The sequence below is a fragment of the Lissotriton helveticus genome, chromosome 5_1 (assembly GCF_964261635.1).
Source record: "Lissotriton helveticus chromosome 5_1, aLisHel1.1, whole genome shotgun sequence".
In the NCBI taxonomy this organism is placed as follows: Eukaryota; Metazoa; Chordata; class Amphibia; order Caudata; family Salamandridae; genus Lissotriton; species Lissotriton helveticus.
Genome location: NC_136065.1, coordinates 1,283,817,854 through 1,283,833,485, shown reverse-complemented (window position 1 = coordinate 1,283,833,485; position 15,632 = coordinate 1,283,817,854). Strand labels below are relative to the sequence as shown.

The window sequence follows — 15,632 nt, the reverse complement described above, 5'->3', positions numbered from 1 at the left end:
TTTCTTTTTAACCTGGTGAGGACTCCAGCATCAAAAGAAATTGTCTGGAAGTGAGATGTCGCATTTTGCAAGAAGGGAGCTCATCACGGCATGGTTTTAGTCTTCATGATGATCTGCTATACTAATGTCTACTTTGGTTTCTGTGTAGGATTAACACCAATGCTACAGCTCATTCGAGCTATATTGAAGGACCCAAGTGACACTACTCACTGTTCTTTGCTGTTCGCCAACCAGGTTAGTGCTTTGGGGGGGAATAATAGGTTGATCAATCATTAAACATGCCTGTCGTTCTTTAACTTATGACGCTGTCGGAGAATGGGTAATTTTAACACCTGCTTTCTTGGGAGTGTGACGTATTGTGAAGGGATTTGCAAAAGGTACGTCCATGAAATATTGAACTTATGCATTTAGCGATTGGCTTGGAAATGTTTTGTAATAATGTACATTGCACCTTCAGATTTATATAGCTGTAATTCTGTTTTATAACGTTTCTGGTCTTTGGACACCTGGCGCGCAGTTGGGCCCACGTGCGTGTGACCTGATATATGAGATAATCACCATTGTCCACCCAGACCAGTGGGGGAAGGCCCCATATGCACGAAGGAACAGGGTCAACAGACAAACGCCTCCTTCTACAGACCAGGGCCTGGAAACGCATTCAACAACCATATTGACCAGACCTCCAAGAATTTTGCAGCTTTGGGTTGCAAAGTTCATGGCCATAAAAAGAAAAATTTGCAGCCCAAAACTTGCTGTTTTGTTGCAGAGGGCAAAATATGTGCCACCACAAAAATACTGCACATTTGTGCTTTCAAATGGCCTCCAGGGTCCACAGGGGCGCACACACAGGTGTGAGGCAACCTGTGGGCTAATTGCTCAGGGGGGGGTGAGGAGCATTTCAAAGGCAGGCGACAGAGGAATTTATCACCTCTGTTAAATTTATCAGCCTGTTGGTCACCCTCCCTTTAATGGCTCAGTGGCAGCACAGAGCCACTAAAGAGAGGGTAAACACCAGTTTTTTAAAAAACATTTTGCAGGCACTTTTATAAAAATCACTGCATTTTTACAAAAGTGCCGTTTCGCGATTTCTTTTTTTTCAAATCGCGAAATCCTGTGGGGTCTCAAGAGGTAAACCTGTTAAGGGCCAATCATAATAAACTGGTAGACCTAGCATCAGATGCAGAAAGTACTGTGGCCAAGTCCTCCCAACATTGACAGAGAGTATCGGCCATCTACGGCCGTTGGAGAGAGAGGTAGCCACTCTCTCGGACAAGCTGAACGATGCCGAGGGGCGATCCTGCCGTAACAATTTCTGGCTGGTTGGGATACCAGAGAGATCCAAAGGACCAAGTGCCGAATGCTGTCTGGAGGAATGGCTCTAATCGGTGGTCCTGAAGGGGAAAACCTTGAAGTGTTTTACAGTGCAACAGGTAAATAGGGTGTCCGTACGACCACCAGCCCCCAGTGCCCCACCTCTGGCAATAGTAGTCAGGGTGCTGAACCTCTGGCACAGGGATGCCATACTAAAGTGGCACAGACACACAGCCTGTGTATGGTGGAGGGAGCTACGGTCTACCTTTTCCGTGACTATACAACAGTATTCCTGCGACAAAGATAAACTTTCTTGTCAGTCAAACCATACCTCCGAAAACTGGACATTTGTTACGCTCTTCTCTTTCCAGCAAATCTCTGTATCTTAGAGCCATGGTTGTGATAGCAATGTTGTGTTTGTAAGACAACTAGCCAAGTCTGCTTCTGATGGAGTATTTATTAGTTTCCTGTACAGACACAAAATCACCTAGCAGACACAGAGGGTTCTTTTACAAACAGGCTTCCTGAAGTGTGTGGAGTCATTACTGAAGCGTGATGGATAGTTTCTGGGCATTCGAGAGTCACAGTACCAGAATGTGCTACCGTTCTTAGCAAAATAAGTGGTGCTGGAGAGCCACAGAGTAGCAGAAATATGAGGCCATAGTTCAAAGTACAACACCAAAGTTTGACAGACAACTATAATTAGTTTCGGCGATTCATAAATGACCCACACACGACTCTCAAATTGGAATGTAGTTAAAATGGTTTTCATATTTTAATAATGTTTACTAACTTTCAGAATTATTTACAAGTGAACAATATAAACATTTTATTTATTTCATTTCCACAACCAGTAGTGAGAGCAAAGAATGATCGGCAAAATATTGTTTTGAGCATAAAAAAAATCCACTTTATCAGAGCTCTTGATCTGTGTTATAACCCAAACACTGGGCTAGCATTACAATTGTAGTTGTTCCTCCATTTCTAATCAGTAAATCACAAAAAAGTAAAAAATAAAAATAAAACCATGTTTGTGGTTGGATTATACATAAAAAAATAGGAAGATAATTGCATAAATTCAGACCATACAAATATAGCAATAGAAAATATTTTTACTAGAACATCATTGTTTTTAGTTCTAATACTACAAACATATGCTAGTAAAATTATAGATAATAGTTTGGTAGGGCAGCTTCCATGTGAATGGGGGCAGCTCCTTCGCTAATGCAGAGGACAGTCACCCCACTGCTCTTCAGAGGTGCAAGAAAAGGACAAATACAATGATAATAACATGTTATTTTTCCCTGCTGAAACCTGTGTGGGGTCGGCGGGGCTTGGCAGTCATCACAGCTGGCAGGGGGAGGAGTGGTGAGTGGACTTAGGTGCACATGAAGGTTTTGCAGGCCTGCCAAACAGTCATACGCACTTAGCATGTTCTCCACCCAGCTTTATTGCACAGCCTGGGTGGAAAACATGCACATGCTCCCACTCTCTGTCTAAGCGCCGAACGACGGTGCTCAGGCAAATCACAACGCTGCTATAATGCTGGTCAAAGCAGCTTTGTGATTGGCTCGGGGAGTCTGGGAGCTTCCACTTCACAGAAGGAGAGGCGGCGGCGAGCCGGCTGGAAGGTAAATGATCTTTTCTTTTTTTTTAAATTTATTTAAACACCCCCTGCCCCACTATTACTACCCGGGAGCAGCCGCCACTGTCTAAGAATGATAAAATCCAATCACAATAATTGTTCTCCATTATAGCACCAATATTAAATCAAACATTGTATTAAATGTATATATTTTCAAATTTCAGATAAAAGGCCTGCCTATAAAAGTCTGGAACCTAAACCTGCTAATTTGATAGGAACGTTGTCACTAATGGATGGGTACAAGCAGGTAGCTGATTTTAGTTTCAAAATTCAAAAACGACAAACAGCACATCTATTTTAGTTTAAAGTTCAGCTTTTTGAAAGTTATTTGATATTTTGTTTATACAAGGATTATCTTGAAAGATACGTTATTTAGTGGTCTACATAAACATATGTGCACTTCTATTACATTGATCGGTATAAGATCATTAAATACATCAGTTAAGAGCATGTCCCTTACATTCCTAATTTTTCAATTTGCTTATTTAGTTGAGAAACTAGCAGTGACAGCTGCTGCCCACCGAAGCTGGTAAGGAGGGGGGGAGGGGGGTTGGGGGAAAAAAACATACCTGCCACTCTGCTCCGCTCCAACTGCCAAACGCCTTGTTGCTCCTGCTCTTCTTCTCCTCCAGAAGTAGATGGGCCTGAAAGTACAGGCTCCCCACCCAACCCAGATGCTTCTCTCCTAGCATGAGAGCAGTGCCAGGATTGGTCTGAGCGGTCTGGTTTGCCGCTTAGAGACGGTACCTGGGAGCCTGTGGGGTTTCTCCAACCTGTTTGAGAAATATAAGTGAGCATGTCAGTTTGGCTGGCCAAAGACGGACGGCCAAACTGACATGCGCACTTAGTGCACAGTACTCCTCCCGCCCCTCCTGTCGAATGTAAGCCGCTCACACAGAGAAATAAAACAATAATAACAATGTTTTATTATCGTTTTATTTATCATCTGCTGGCAGTGAGGCGATGCTCCTCTGCCATTAGGGAGGAGCTGCCCCTGAAAACTATAGGAAACATAAAATGTAAATGTTTATAAACTCTTAAATTCAAAATGGAGTGAGCCAATAATGAACTAGTGGCCTTTGAATATTCCAGCTATTAATAGATCAGTCTGATTTTTCTCAGTTTATATCATCACTGCTACTAACTTGGATGCCGTTTCTCTCAAATGTTTAATCCAGACGTGGCAAGTCATGCAAGGATATTTTTGTATCTACAACTGCCTCTGTGAGTCGCTGTCAGAACTCAATCCCTCTGAAGGGAAGGGGAGTTCAGCGACTCAGATGAAAGCTGAAGCATTTGCATCCTTCACACCTCTTTAATAAGAGGGATTTGTGAAGCTCGCAGGTCATAGTTGGGTCAGTGGTAGATCGTCCTCCCAGCTAGGATCTGAAAAGGATGACTTTTGTTTGACTATTTCACTGAGAACAACCATTAACCAAATTATTTTGGAAGGGATACTCCTAGGGCAAATGAGCGGAACGCTGAAAACCCACAGGGGCTACCAGACATGGCAATCTACAGAATGGTTTCAAATTTCCCACATCCTACTGAGTTGCTAAAAGAAGTGGGGCTCAGGCAGCTGACACCATTTTTTGTAAGTAATGTAAACCATCCAAGGCAGGACTTTGGTCAGCCCATAATACAGGGGCACTAACAACCTCCACCCTGGATGACTGTTGTCTGGAACTGGATGGGTATTAGGACAAAAGAGTGGTCCCTAATACTGACCACCAATATTGACAATAATCCATTTTTCATTTAATGAAAAAATCTGAACAGTATCAACAGATGGGTGCTAATGATAAAAACGTGCCCGGTGCTCTCTTTTGTGAAATTTGTTGCATAAACGTTCCTGAGAGGCACATTTTTGCAGTCTTGAATTTTGCTAAAAACGTGGCTCCTTGATTATCGATGTTTGTGCACTAAATCTTTTTTTTACATATCCTTATCATGTACTACCTACTTTTATAATTTTATGTCCATTCTTCCTCTAACTAAAAATATGATTGAAGGTACTTTTTCTTTCCCCAAAACATGTGTGCTTGGCCTTGTGCTGCATTTCTGGCCCTTTGTAATCTTTCGCCTTTACCTATTAGCCAAGCTTACAAAATCCAGTGCACGAGAAGGTTCAGCTCTTCAATTGATCTGATGAGTTGAAAGCTCACAGGCATTCGTGTGTAAATAATGCCTTCCATTATGTAGGTTCATGTATTGTGTTGGTGCCTGTGCGTGTTCTAGTTTGACATCCAGTGGCAGTGTATTTCATCCCTGTTTCCCAGCACTCAGAGCTACCATCTCCCTTTGCCAGGCCAGTGGGACTATTAATTGCAATTTAGTCTTTTATGTTTAGCAGCATTTGATCATTTGTTATGTGACCAGTATTGTGTGCACATGAGACAGCTGCTAGATAAGCCCAAAGCCAGTTACTGGTCTGCCACCCTGAAGGAACCGCCTCCATGTGCCTTTTCTTATTGAGGAATTTATTTTTTGCTATGTCGTCCTACTTGAAAAAGAAAAAAAAACGGAAGTTGTGGTGGACCAATACAAATGCCTTCAGAGTGAGGAGCCAGGTGTCGGAGAAGCCATGCTTTGGACCAGTATTGCGCTCTGACGCCATTAACTCCACCTCCTTTCTGTCTTGGTAGAACGATTCAGATATCCTGTTGCGGGACGACCTGGAGGAGTTGCAGGCCCGGTACCCAGAGCGCTTTAAACTGTGGTTCACCGTGGACACCGCCCCAGAAGGTAAAACCTGACTGCCTGCTTATTGTCTTGTTCTTGATCATTTTGGCTAACTTTACAATCTGTGTATGGCTTCCCAGTCTCAGAAAGGGGTGAAAAGACTGTGAATCAATGCAGAAATTGGGTGGGAATGGGCCAGATGTCAGTTCCAGCCGCTATTCTTGAGCCGGAGCTGGGTTCCAGTCCATCCCCCAGTGAATACTCGCAGCTGTAGCCTTTAGACACCAGGCCACATCCAGAGGGGTTAATGCCCATTCAGGGTGTTTTGGAAAGTAGACTGCAGGAGTGGTGGGGTTTAGCACAGCACAGCATTAAGTGCCTCTCTTCACAGAGGATCAGAAGTTCCTTATGTCTGAGTTGTGTGTCTTGATTTGAATGTTTGGAGGTCCATCTGGACCTCCAGAACTTGCTGCTACCTAGATTTTACATGTCGGCAAAGATACACTCCATGTTTCACTTTATAAAAGCTGTCAAGAGGTAAAGTGAGATTTGTAAGTGTTTTTGACCCACGCTCTATGTCTGTGAAATAATGCATCTTTGTGAGCTCTGTAGGAATGCCAGAGGTATATGTGTTTGTGTGTGTAATTACACTAACCACCATATGTATGACAAACCTTTTTTTTTGGCACTTACTAGTCGTTCATTAATCACTAGCCCATTTTATTAACCTTGGAATATGAAAGATCAGGCACAATTCGGCAAGGGCTCCAACCTATGCTTTGTTGGTTACATGCTGTTGTTTTCAGGGGGTGCAAGTTATTTTACATGAAATGCAAATCTGACCTCCACATTCCATGAACTGCTTTGTGGCAGACACATTAACTCTCAGAACTGTTTAAAGATTCAATCCTATAACCAGAGATTAGACAGGGATCTCTACAGTAAGTGCATTAATAATCAGAATTATTATACGTGTTATACATTCCTGAAACTTAGATCTTTGCAGCAAGTGCCTTAACCTACTAGACCGTTTTAAAATGCAACCTGTGATCAGATCAGTTAATAAGGTAGACCAGCTTTACTATTACTTTATTCCATGTTACCATTTTCATTGAGAGTAGGGTTTAAAATAAAGCATAGACTGTCACTGTCTTCACTCATCATGGTTCCCTGCCTCCTTAGGACTTCACCGCCTTTCTACAGTATCCTCCTACCACAGAATTAGCGGGTTCCCTTATTAAATATTTTTCCACTTCTAGAATCCATTTACTAACGAGAATACTGCTGCCACGTTTATCTAAGGTTGCAAAACGGTTGCACATTGGCAAAGAGTTAAATATTAGGAGGAAAAATAATGTTGAATTGGACTGCAATGCATGTAACTGTGACCTGTTTACTATGCAGGGGGCAATTATTTCCTGCATGGGACTGTGTTTTGCTTTAGTTCAAAGTGTAATATTTTTCATCTTTGATGTACAAGGTTATTGGTCCACCCCTTCCTAGGGTTGACCTCTACTGTTATGTTCTAGTCCACTTTTCGTTCCTCGTGGAATGTCCTGGCTGCGAGGGCCTGGCACCAGAACATTGTTTGCACAGCAGATTGCTGGGAGCCAGGGCCTCATGCAAACCTGCAGGATTCAGTTCCATATGAAGCCCTTTTCTGCTCACTGTAATCGATGATACTCTCTGCCCTCTCTAACAAAGGGCTAACTGCAGTCTTCTATCTACTATGTCCCTTATACATTTCATGGCGAACCTCGAGATATTTGCACCACAGACAGAGTTTAAAGGCTGACTTGCACCACAGGTGCCTGCTGCATTTTCATGCTTAGCATCCCTAGGTTCGAGGCATGTGGGCTGCTAAATTCATATCTAGTGCATAGATCGCCGCCTAGTGTTGGGTCCGGATGATTGCACATTGTTGTCCTGGAAGAGTCTTCGAAGTATCACGAGATAGGTGGCTCCTCCCCTGGACTACAGTGCGCATGGGCATCGGCTCCATCCCCAGATTGTTTTTTTCCGCCATTGGGTTCGGATGTGATTTCGACGCCTCCTTGTCGGAATCGAAAAAATTACTTCTTTAAGGCCAAAAGGCCTTCGATACTCACGTTGGTATTGTTGCGAACGGTCCCGAGCATCGTCCGACTCTTCGTGTCGGAATTCTGGGGAGTTGCTACTCTTCGGACATCGAGGCCCTGTACTCGCAGCGAGACACCGACGAAATCATCATGGAACGGAGTCCGTTCAAGCGCTGCCCCGTGTGTGGGTCCAAGTACCCACACATCGACGTACATCCAGTTTGTAACAAATGTCTCTCGCCGGATCACGACGAGGGCAACTGCATGGCCTGCGCCAAATTCAGGTCGAAGAAGACACTCAAGCATCGGCGCGCGGCGCGCCTCGAGGCCTTGCACGCAGCACCGGCACCCGACGACGTATTCGACGACCCCGCAGAAGACGGCCAGAGCCATCATCTTCAGATTTCACCACCATCAACGGAGGTCGAGGCCGATCCTGAAGAATACATCCAAGGACAGAGCCAAGACCTTGAATACGTCGATGAGGTAGGGGACGACGAAGAAGTCTATGGGGCCGCGGAAGATAGCTCAGAGGAAGAGCTATGCCCCGAAAGTTACTCGACTCAGGCTCAGGTCACGGGATCGCCACTCGGCCTTACCCACGACCCTGCACCGATATCCCCAGCCCCGCCTTCGGGCCCGGCCACAGATACACCGGAGGAGCCATTGTTGCGCGTATCGAAACTGTAACCGCAACCAGTACAGTCGACGACATCTAAGATGGCCGACGTCACGCCTAAACCGAAACCGAAAACTACGGCCTCAAAAACATCTAAGATGGCCGAAGACACGTCGAAAACGAAACCGAAACAAACGGCTTCGACGACATCTAAGACGGCAGACGTCCCGTCCAAACTTACGAAGCCGGCGAAGAAGGCCGTCGAGTCACCGGCGCCACCCAAAGAAGGTGGTCCATCACGTCTCGACGTCTGGGGCGTCAACCTCCAAAAAGACGGTCGAAGCAAAGGCCACTAAAGGCCCAGATCTGAAAGCCGGAGCCGCTACTCCTCGGCACAAAGACACCGGATCTGCGGTGACGCCGTCGGCGTCTAAGACAGCTGCAGGGCAGCGAACCGTTGGAGTCGAGGATTCGTCGGTGCTTTCTTCTGCCACGCCGAAAGCCTCCAAAGCGGACGAACATGAAGCATCGGTCGTCAAACCCTCGGCTTCATTTACAAAACAGGTCACAGAGTCGCTCAAAAGGATTCGGGAGAAAGCCCTGCCGTCGACAAAGTCTGCGCCATCGGATCCGAAACCGATGGAGCCACCTGCCAAGAAGTCGACGAAACTTATCTACACACTACCACCAAAGGTGCCACCAAAGGCGTTTGCACCCCAAACGGTGCCGAAGACCTCGGGGACTTCGGATTCCACGTCCAGTGCTATTTTGCCTCGACACACAGCATCTGAGGACGACTGTGAGCATTACATCGATGCCCACACAGGGAAGATGACGCCACTGGAGTCTTTTGTAATTCCACTGAAAAAGAAAAGGCAAACACAGGACATACCTGCCCTTGTTGAACCTCTGCAACCTCCCCCAAGGAGGAGTCCAACCCCTTCCCCCACCCAATCAGGGGGTGAGGATGAAGACCAAGATGAACAATACAACTTCCCTACTGGCAATGACCCTGATGTGCATCAGGACTCATATGACGACGCTGGGGACCAGGGAAGTCATCAGGTGGTGCAAGACCCACAAGGTTTTGGGGCGCGTACTTCACCAACTGAGGATTCAGCAGCTTTCAATGCTTTAATTGAGAGGGCAGCTGCAAATCATAATGTAGATATGCATGCTGACCCAGTGGAAGAGGATTTCCTGTTTGACACTTTCTCTGTCTCCGAAAGAACAGTCAAAACACTTCCTATGTTGAAAGGTGTCCTTAAACATGCACCAGAGATCTTTAAAGAACCTACAAGGGCGAGAGTGGTAAACCCACGAATAGAGAAAAAATACAGACCTGCACCTGGGGACCCTGCCTATATTCGAGGACAGTTGCCTCTGGATTCGTTGGTGGTCGCGAATGCCCGCAAGAGGGTAAACTCCCAAACAACTGGTGAAGCTCCTCCCCCAGACAAGGAGTCGAAAGTGCTTGAGGCATCTGGCAAGAGGGTCGCTGCGCAGGCTGCTAATGTATGGCGTATCGCAAACACACAGGCATTGTTAGCGCGTTACGATAGGGCGCATTACGACACCCTAGAACAGCTCCTTCAACATCTGCCTGATGAGTATAAAGAAGCTGGCGAAATGCTCATACAAGAGGGAAAGCTTATATCAAACGCTGCAATAAAATGCGCACTTGATGTAGCGGACACAGCGGCTAGAGGAATTAACACTAGCGTCATGCTAAGGCGCCAAGCCTGGCTTCGTATATCTGGATTTAAGCCTGACATCCAAACTACAATCCTCAACCAGCCCGTCAATCCTGACAGACTGTTTGGCCCAGATGTAGACACTACACTTGAAATAATTAAAAAGGACAACGAAACTGCTAAGTCCATGGGGGCACTTCAATCACAACAGTTCAGGGGCAACAATTTTCGTCGCTCAGGAGCGCGTAGTGTTACCAGAGGACACATGGGACAACAATCACAATTCACAAAAGGTGGTGCGCAGTCCTCGTATCCCAAGCAAGGTAGAGGGGGTTACCGAGGTAACAGTGCCAAAGGCAGGGGCAGAGGGAACACCAACTCCCGTTCCTCTGCCGCAAACAAACAGTGACTCCCTGTCACTGCCCCCGACCATCCAACACCTGTCGGGGGAAGACTCCAGCACTTCCTGCCAGTCTGGTCGTCCATCACCACGGACAGGTGGGTGAGAAAACTAATCCAGTACGGTTATTGTTTGGAGTTAACATCCACTCCTCCAAACATTCCCCCAAGACACCGTCCTATGTCGGCAGAGCACTTGCACTTATTGCAGCAGGAAGTGCTAGTAATGCTGCAAAAAGGAGCAATCGAACTCGTGCCAGTGGAGGAGGAAGGAACAGGGGTCTATTCCCTGTACTTCCTCATCCCAAAAAAGGACGGATCCCTCAGACCCATTCTGGATCTCCGCCCTCTCAACATGTATATACTGTCAGAACATTTCCACATGCTGACACTGCAACAGATACTTCCCCTTCTAAACCAAGGGGACTTCCTGGCAACCTTAGACCTCAAGGATGCTTACTTCCACATCCCACTCCACCCGTCCCACAGGAAATACCTCAGGTTCACCATTCACAACAAGCACTATCAGTTCAAAGTGCTACCCTTCGGAGTGACTACTGCCCCCCGAGTGTTTACAAAGTGTCTGGCAGCAGTGGCGGCGCACCTCAGGAGACAAAACATACATGTCTACCCGTACCTCGACGACTGGCTCGTTCAAGCAAAGTCGGAAAGACAGTGCGCCTCACACATGTCCCACACTATTCAACTCCTTCACAGCCTGGGGTTCTCGCTAAACTACCCAAAGTCGCACCTTCAACCAGCCCATGTACGGCAGTATCTGGGCGCGACAATAAACACCCTGACTGCTATGGCTCAGCCAAACACAGTCAGAATCAACAGCATTCAGTCACTGATCCAACGATTCAGACCGCAACTCTCCCTGCCAGCGAGAGTGTTCATGCAGTTGATAGGCATGATGGCCTCCTGCATCTTCATAGTCCCGCACGCAAGGTTGCACATGCGCCCCCTCCAGGAATGCTTGGCAAATCAATGGACACAGGCTCGAGGACAACTGACAGACCTAGTGTTGGTGACCGGTCGGGCATACAACTCTCTGCATTGGTGGAATCCACACAACCTTTGCAAGGGACGACCGTTCCAAGAGCCTGTGCCACAGATTGTCCTAACGACGGACGCATCTCTCCAAGGGTGGGGAGCGCATGTGCTCCACTACACGGTGCAGGGACTGTGGTCAACCCAGCAACAACGATTGCATATCAACTACCTGGAATTGATGGCAATCTTCATGGCGCTCAAGTCCTTCAAAGTACATCTGTGCAACAAGGTCGTGTTGATCCGGACGGACAACATGACAGCCATGTACTACATCCATAAGCAGGGAGGTACTCACTCGCCACAGCTGTCTCATCTGGCTCAGAGCATGTGGAAGTGGGCCATTCAGAGGAACATCTTCCTCATGGCAGAACACCTCCCGGGCAAGGACAATCAGATGGCGGATCTGCTCAGCAGGTACAGCCATCAAATGCACGAGTGGGAGATACATCCATCAGTACTCCACCCGTACTTCCAGCAGTGGGGTCATCCACAGATAGACCTGTTTGCCACAAGGGAAAACGCAAAATGCCAAAGCATTGCCGCCAGGTTCCCTCACCCGGAATCGCAGGGGAATGCGATATGGATGAACTGGTCAGGCAAATTTGCGTACGCTTTTCCCCCAGCGCCTCTCATTCCGCTAGTGGCAAGAAAACTAAATCAACACTCGATGACTCTCATCCTGGTTGCTCCAACATGGGCACGCCAACCATGGTACACCACGTTTCTAGAACTTTCCGTGGTACCGCATCAAAGGCTGCATCTCACACCCAGCCTCTTGACGCAGAACCATGGCGACATTCAGCATCCAGATCCGCAACAACTCAATCTGGCGATCTGGCTCCTGAGGTCCTAGAGTTTGGCTACCTCAACCTGCCTCCTGAATGCATGGACATCATCAGAGAGGCAAGGAAGCCCACTACCAGAGCTTGCTATGCAGCAAAGTGGAAGCGGTTTGCCATTTACTGTACTGACAACAATATCAACCCGCTAGATGCATCCATTCCTAACATCATCTGCTATTTGTTACATCTTTACAAATGCAATCTAGCGTACGCTTCCATTCGGATACATTTATCCGCCATAGCGGCTTATCTCCAGAATAGACAGCACCTCTCTGTTTTCAGGGTGCCTGCCATTAAAGCCTTCCTAGAGGGGCTGAAACGAGTCATTCCTCCTAGAACTCCACCAGCTCCTGTGTGGAACCTCAATGTGGTCCTCACTAGGCTGATGGGCCCACCTTTCGAGCCACTGCACTCATGCGAACTTCAGTTTCTAACGTGGAAAGTGGCTTTTCTCGTTGCTATCACGACGCTCAGACGTGTTAGTGAGCTGCAAGCGCTCACTATCCAAGAGCCATTCATCCAAATACATTCTAACAGGGTGGTGCTCCGCACTAACCCCAAATTCCTTCCAAAGGTGGTGTCACAGTTTCATATCAACCAAACTATTGACCTGCCTGCATTTTTCCAAAACCCACAAACGGTAGCAGAAAGAATGCTTCATACATTAGACGTTAGGAGGGCGCTAATGTACTACATTGACAGAACACAACCCTTTAGGAAGACACAACAAGTTTTTGTTGCCTTCTCTGCACAACACAAAGGCAACCCCATTTCCAAAGCAGGAATAGCCAGATGGATTGTTCAATGCATTCAAATCTGTTATCAAAAGGCTAAGCGCACTTTAACAATACCCCCAAGAGCGCACTCCACACGCAAATTGGGGGCCTCCATGGCTTTCCTGGGGAACATTCCTTTAGAAGACATTTGTAGAGCAGCCACATGGTCTACACCACACACATTTACCAAGCATTACTGCGTAGATGTGCATTCCAAACAGCAAGCAGCTGTGGGACAGGCTGTTCTCAAGACACTTTTTCAAGCTTCTGCAGCTGGCACGGGCAACCGCCCTTAATGGAGGGACTGCTGTGTATTCTATGCACTAGATATGAATTTAGCAGCCCACATGCCTCGAACTGAATATGCTACTTACCAGTATGCATCTGTTCTTGGCATGTAGGGCTGCTAACATTCATATCGCCCGCCCTCCTCCCCGGTGCCCGTAGCGGCTGCAGACACTCTCTTGCATTCATCATTAGCATGGACATCCTTTACACTATTTCACTCCATCTCTGCCACAATGGCTAAAAACAATCAGGGGATGGAGCCGATGCCCATGCGCACTGTAGTCCAGGGGAGGAGCCACCTATCTCGTGATACTTCGAAGACTCTTCCAGGACAACAATGTGCAATCATCCGGACCCAACACTAGGCGGCGATCTATGCACTAGATATGAATGTTAGCAGCCCTACATGCCAAGAACAGATGCATACTGGTAAGTAGCATATTCATTCCACTGTGAGATCTCGTATTTTTTATTCTACACACCAGTCCCGAGTTTCATCTGCTCACACCCCCTGTTCAATTCTACTGATCTATGTTAAAGTAATCCAGATAGGATGCTAGTAATCTTAATCATTTCCAAGTAGACAACCAATATTCCCATCTATTTTAGCTGCCTTTGCGCCTGCCACCGGCCTGAGCCTATTCTCCTAGTCTTGAGCAGACCTCACAAAAGATAGGATGGTTCCCTGTTCTTTTGGGTTTGGGACCTGGACCGTGGTAGCCTTGAGACATAAAGAGTTCTTTAATCCTTGCGTTTATCCCCCAGCCTGTGCTACAGACTTAGAGAGTGTGAATTTTGACATCTTTATGCATTGGATTCTCCTACATCATATATCCTAAAGACCCTTTCTGTTACCATTGAATCTGGTCCACGGATTTCTACAGTTAACAAAAATAGGGTTCAATAAAAAGAAATGAAATCCTGGGTGACCCGGCAAGAACGGAACATTTCCAACATTGTACTTAACACAAAAGAGAAATAGTTGCGATTGAAGTGCAAGCAGTGGCAGCAGAGGTGCCAGCCAATCAAAGAGATGACAAAGACGCAATGCTTGATGGGAGGAACAAACACAAGATTGGCACGCTGGGACACAAATAAGATGCGGGCAAATAAGTGACAGGAAAGCCAAACGATAGTAAACAGTGGGTGGATTCCAATCCCCTCTATGTTCTTGTTAGGCCACAACAACATGCCGCACAACAGGCATCACATGCGCTGTCCAGTAGACTCAAGCTTAAAACTGGAAGTGCATTTGAGTATTCCACAGCAAATAACAATAAAAAGAGTGTACAAATTGGAGAGAAGGAGGGTGAACAAATATAAAGAACTCTACCCAATAAAGCCAAACAATGATACAGTGGCAATTGTTGTACTACATTTTATGTACATTTATAAAAGGGCATTTTTGCATACTGTCCTTAGATCAGTGTTATTCCTCATTAACTAAGAATGTATTGAATCTAGATCTATTGCAGTTGCCCAGTTTCGGGCATATACCTTGGATTTTCAGTCAGGCTCATAGTAATCATGATGGAGAGCGAATGGACAATGTTATCCTATCGGTCAGATCAAAAGTCCTCTGCATCCTTTGGAAGCTATCCCAAACAAGTTGTTTACTAATGGCAATATTTGTCAACGACTAAAGGTGGTAGATGATTATCCCTTCAATCGACAAATTTGCTGTTTGATAGAAATGTAAATCAGTCTTAATCGGGCACATGACTGGAGTGGTTTCTTTTAAGCTTGAAGAGATTTAACCGGTCCACGTTTTATTGTTGATCTGCAATAAAACCAAATACAGCTCAGCATCCCATTGTAGGAAGGAGCTACACTGGCTGCCGGTACACCAAAGAGCTAAATTTAAGCTCCTCTGCTATGCTCACAGAACTTTACATAAGAAAGGCCCTCACATTTTGCAAGACAAAATGGAATTCCATGTGCCATCACGCAACTTGAGATTGCGTCATCAGGCACTTGCAACGGTCACACGCACAACCAAAGTCAGGATGGGCGACCAATCCTTCTCCACACCAGCCGCGGTTCTTTGGAACGCCCTTCCATTTGACCTTTGCCGGACAGACGACTATCTGCTTTTTAGGAAGAAGTAAAAACATTCTTGTTCCCTAGATACTGACCCCACGGAACAATAACTTAGAATAACCTGCTTTCTCCCCTGTTCTGCTTTCGGTCCTAGCGCCGTGATGTCCTTTGGGACGAATGTCGCGCTTTACAAATATCAAAA

General features: G+C 46.3%; 1 protein-coding gene across 2 annotated transcripts in view; it reads left to right on the top strand.

Annotated features, from left to right (window-relative positions):
• The window catches only part of CYB5R1 (cytochrome b5 reductase 1), a 166,892-nt gene that overhangs the window by 117,839 nt on the left and 33,421 nt on the right, over positions 1-15,632 (top strand). For both annotated transcript variants that reach the window (XM_078644111.1, XM_078644110.1), the window contains exons 7-8: positions 149-234; positions 5,602-5,701. In XM_078644111.1, coding sequence (XP_078500237.1) covers positions 149-234; positions 5,602-5,701 — 186 coding nt within the window. The remainder of the gene's footprint in view (positions 1-148; positions 235-5,601; positions 5,702-15,632) is intronic.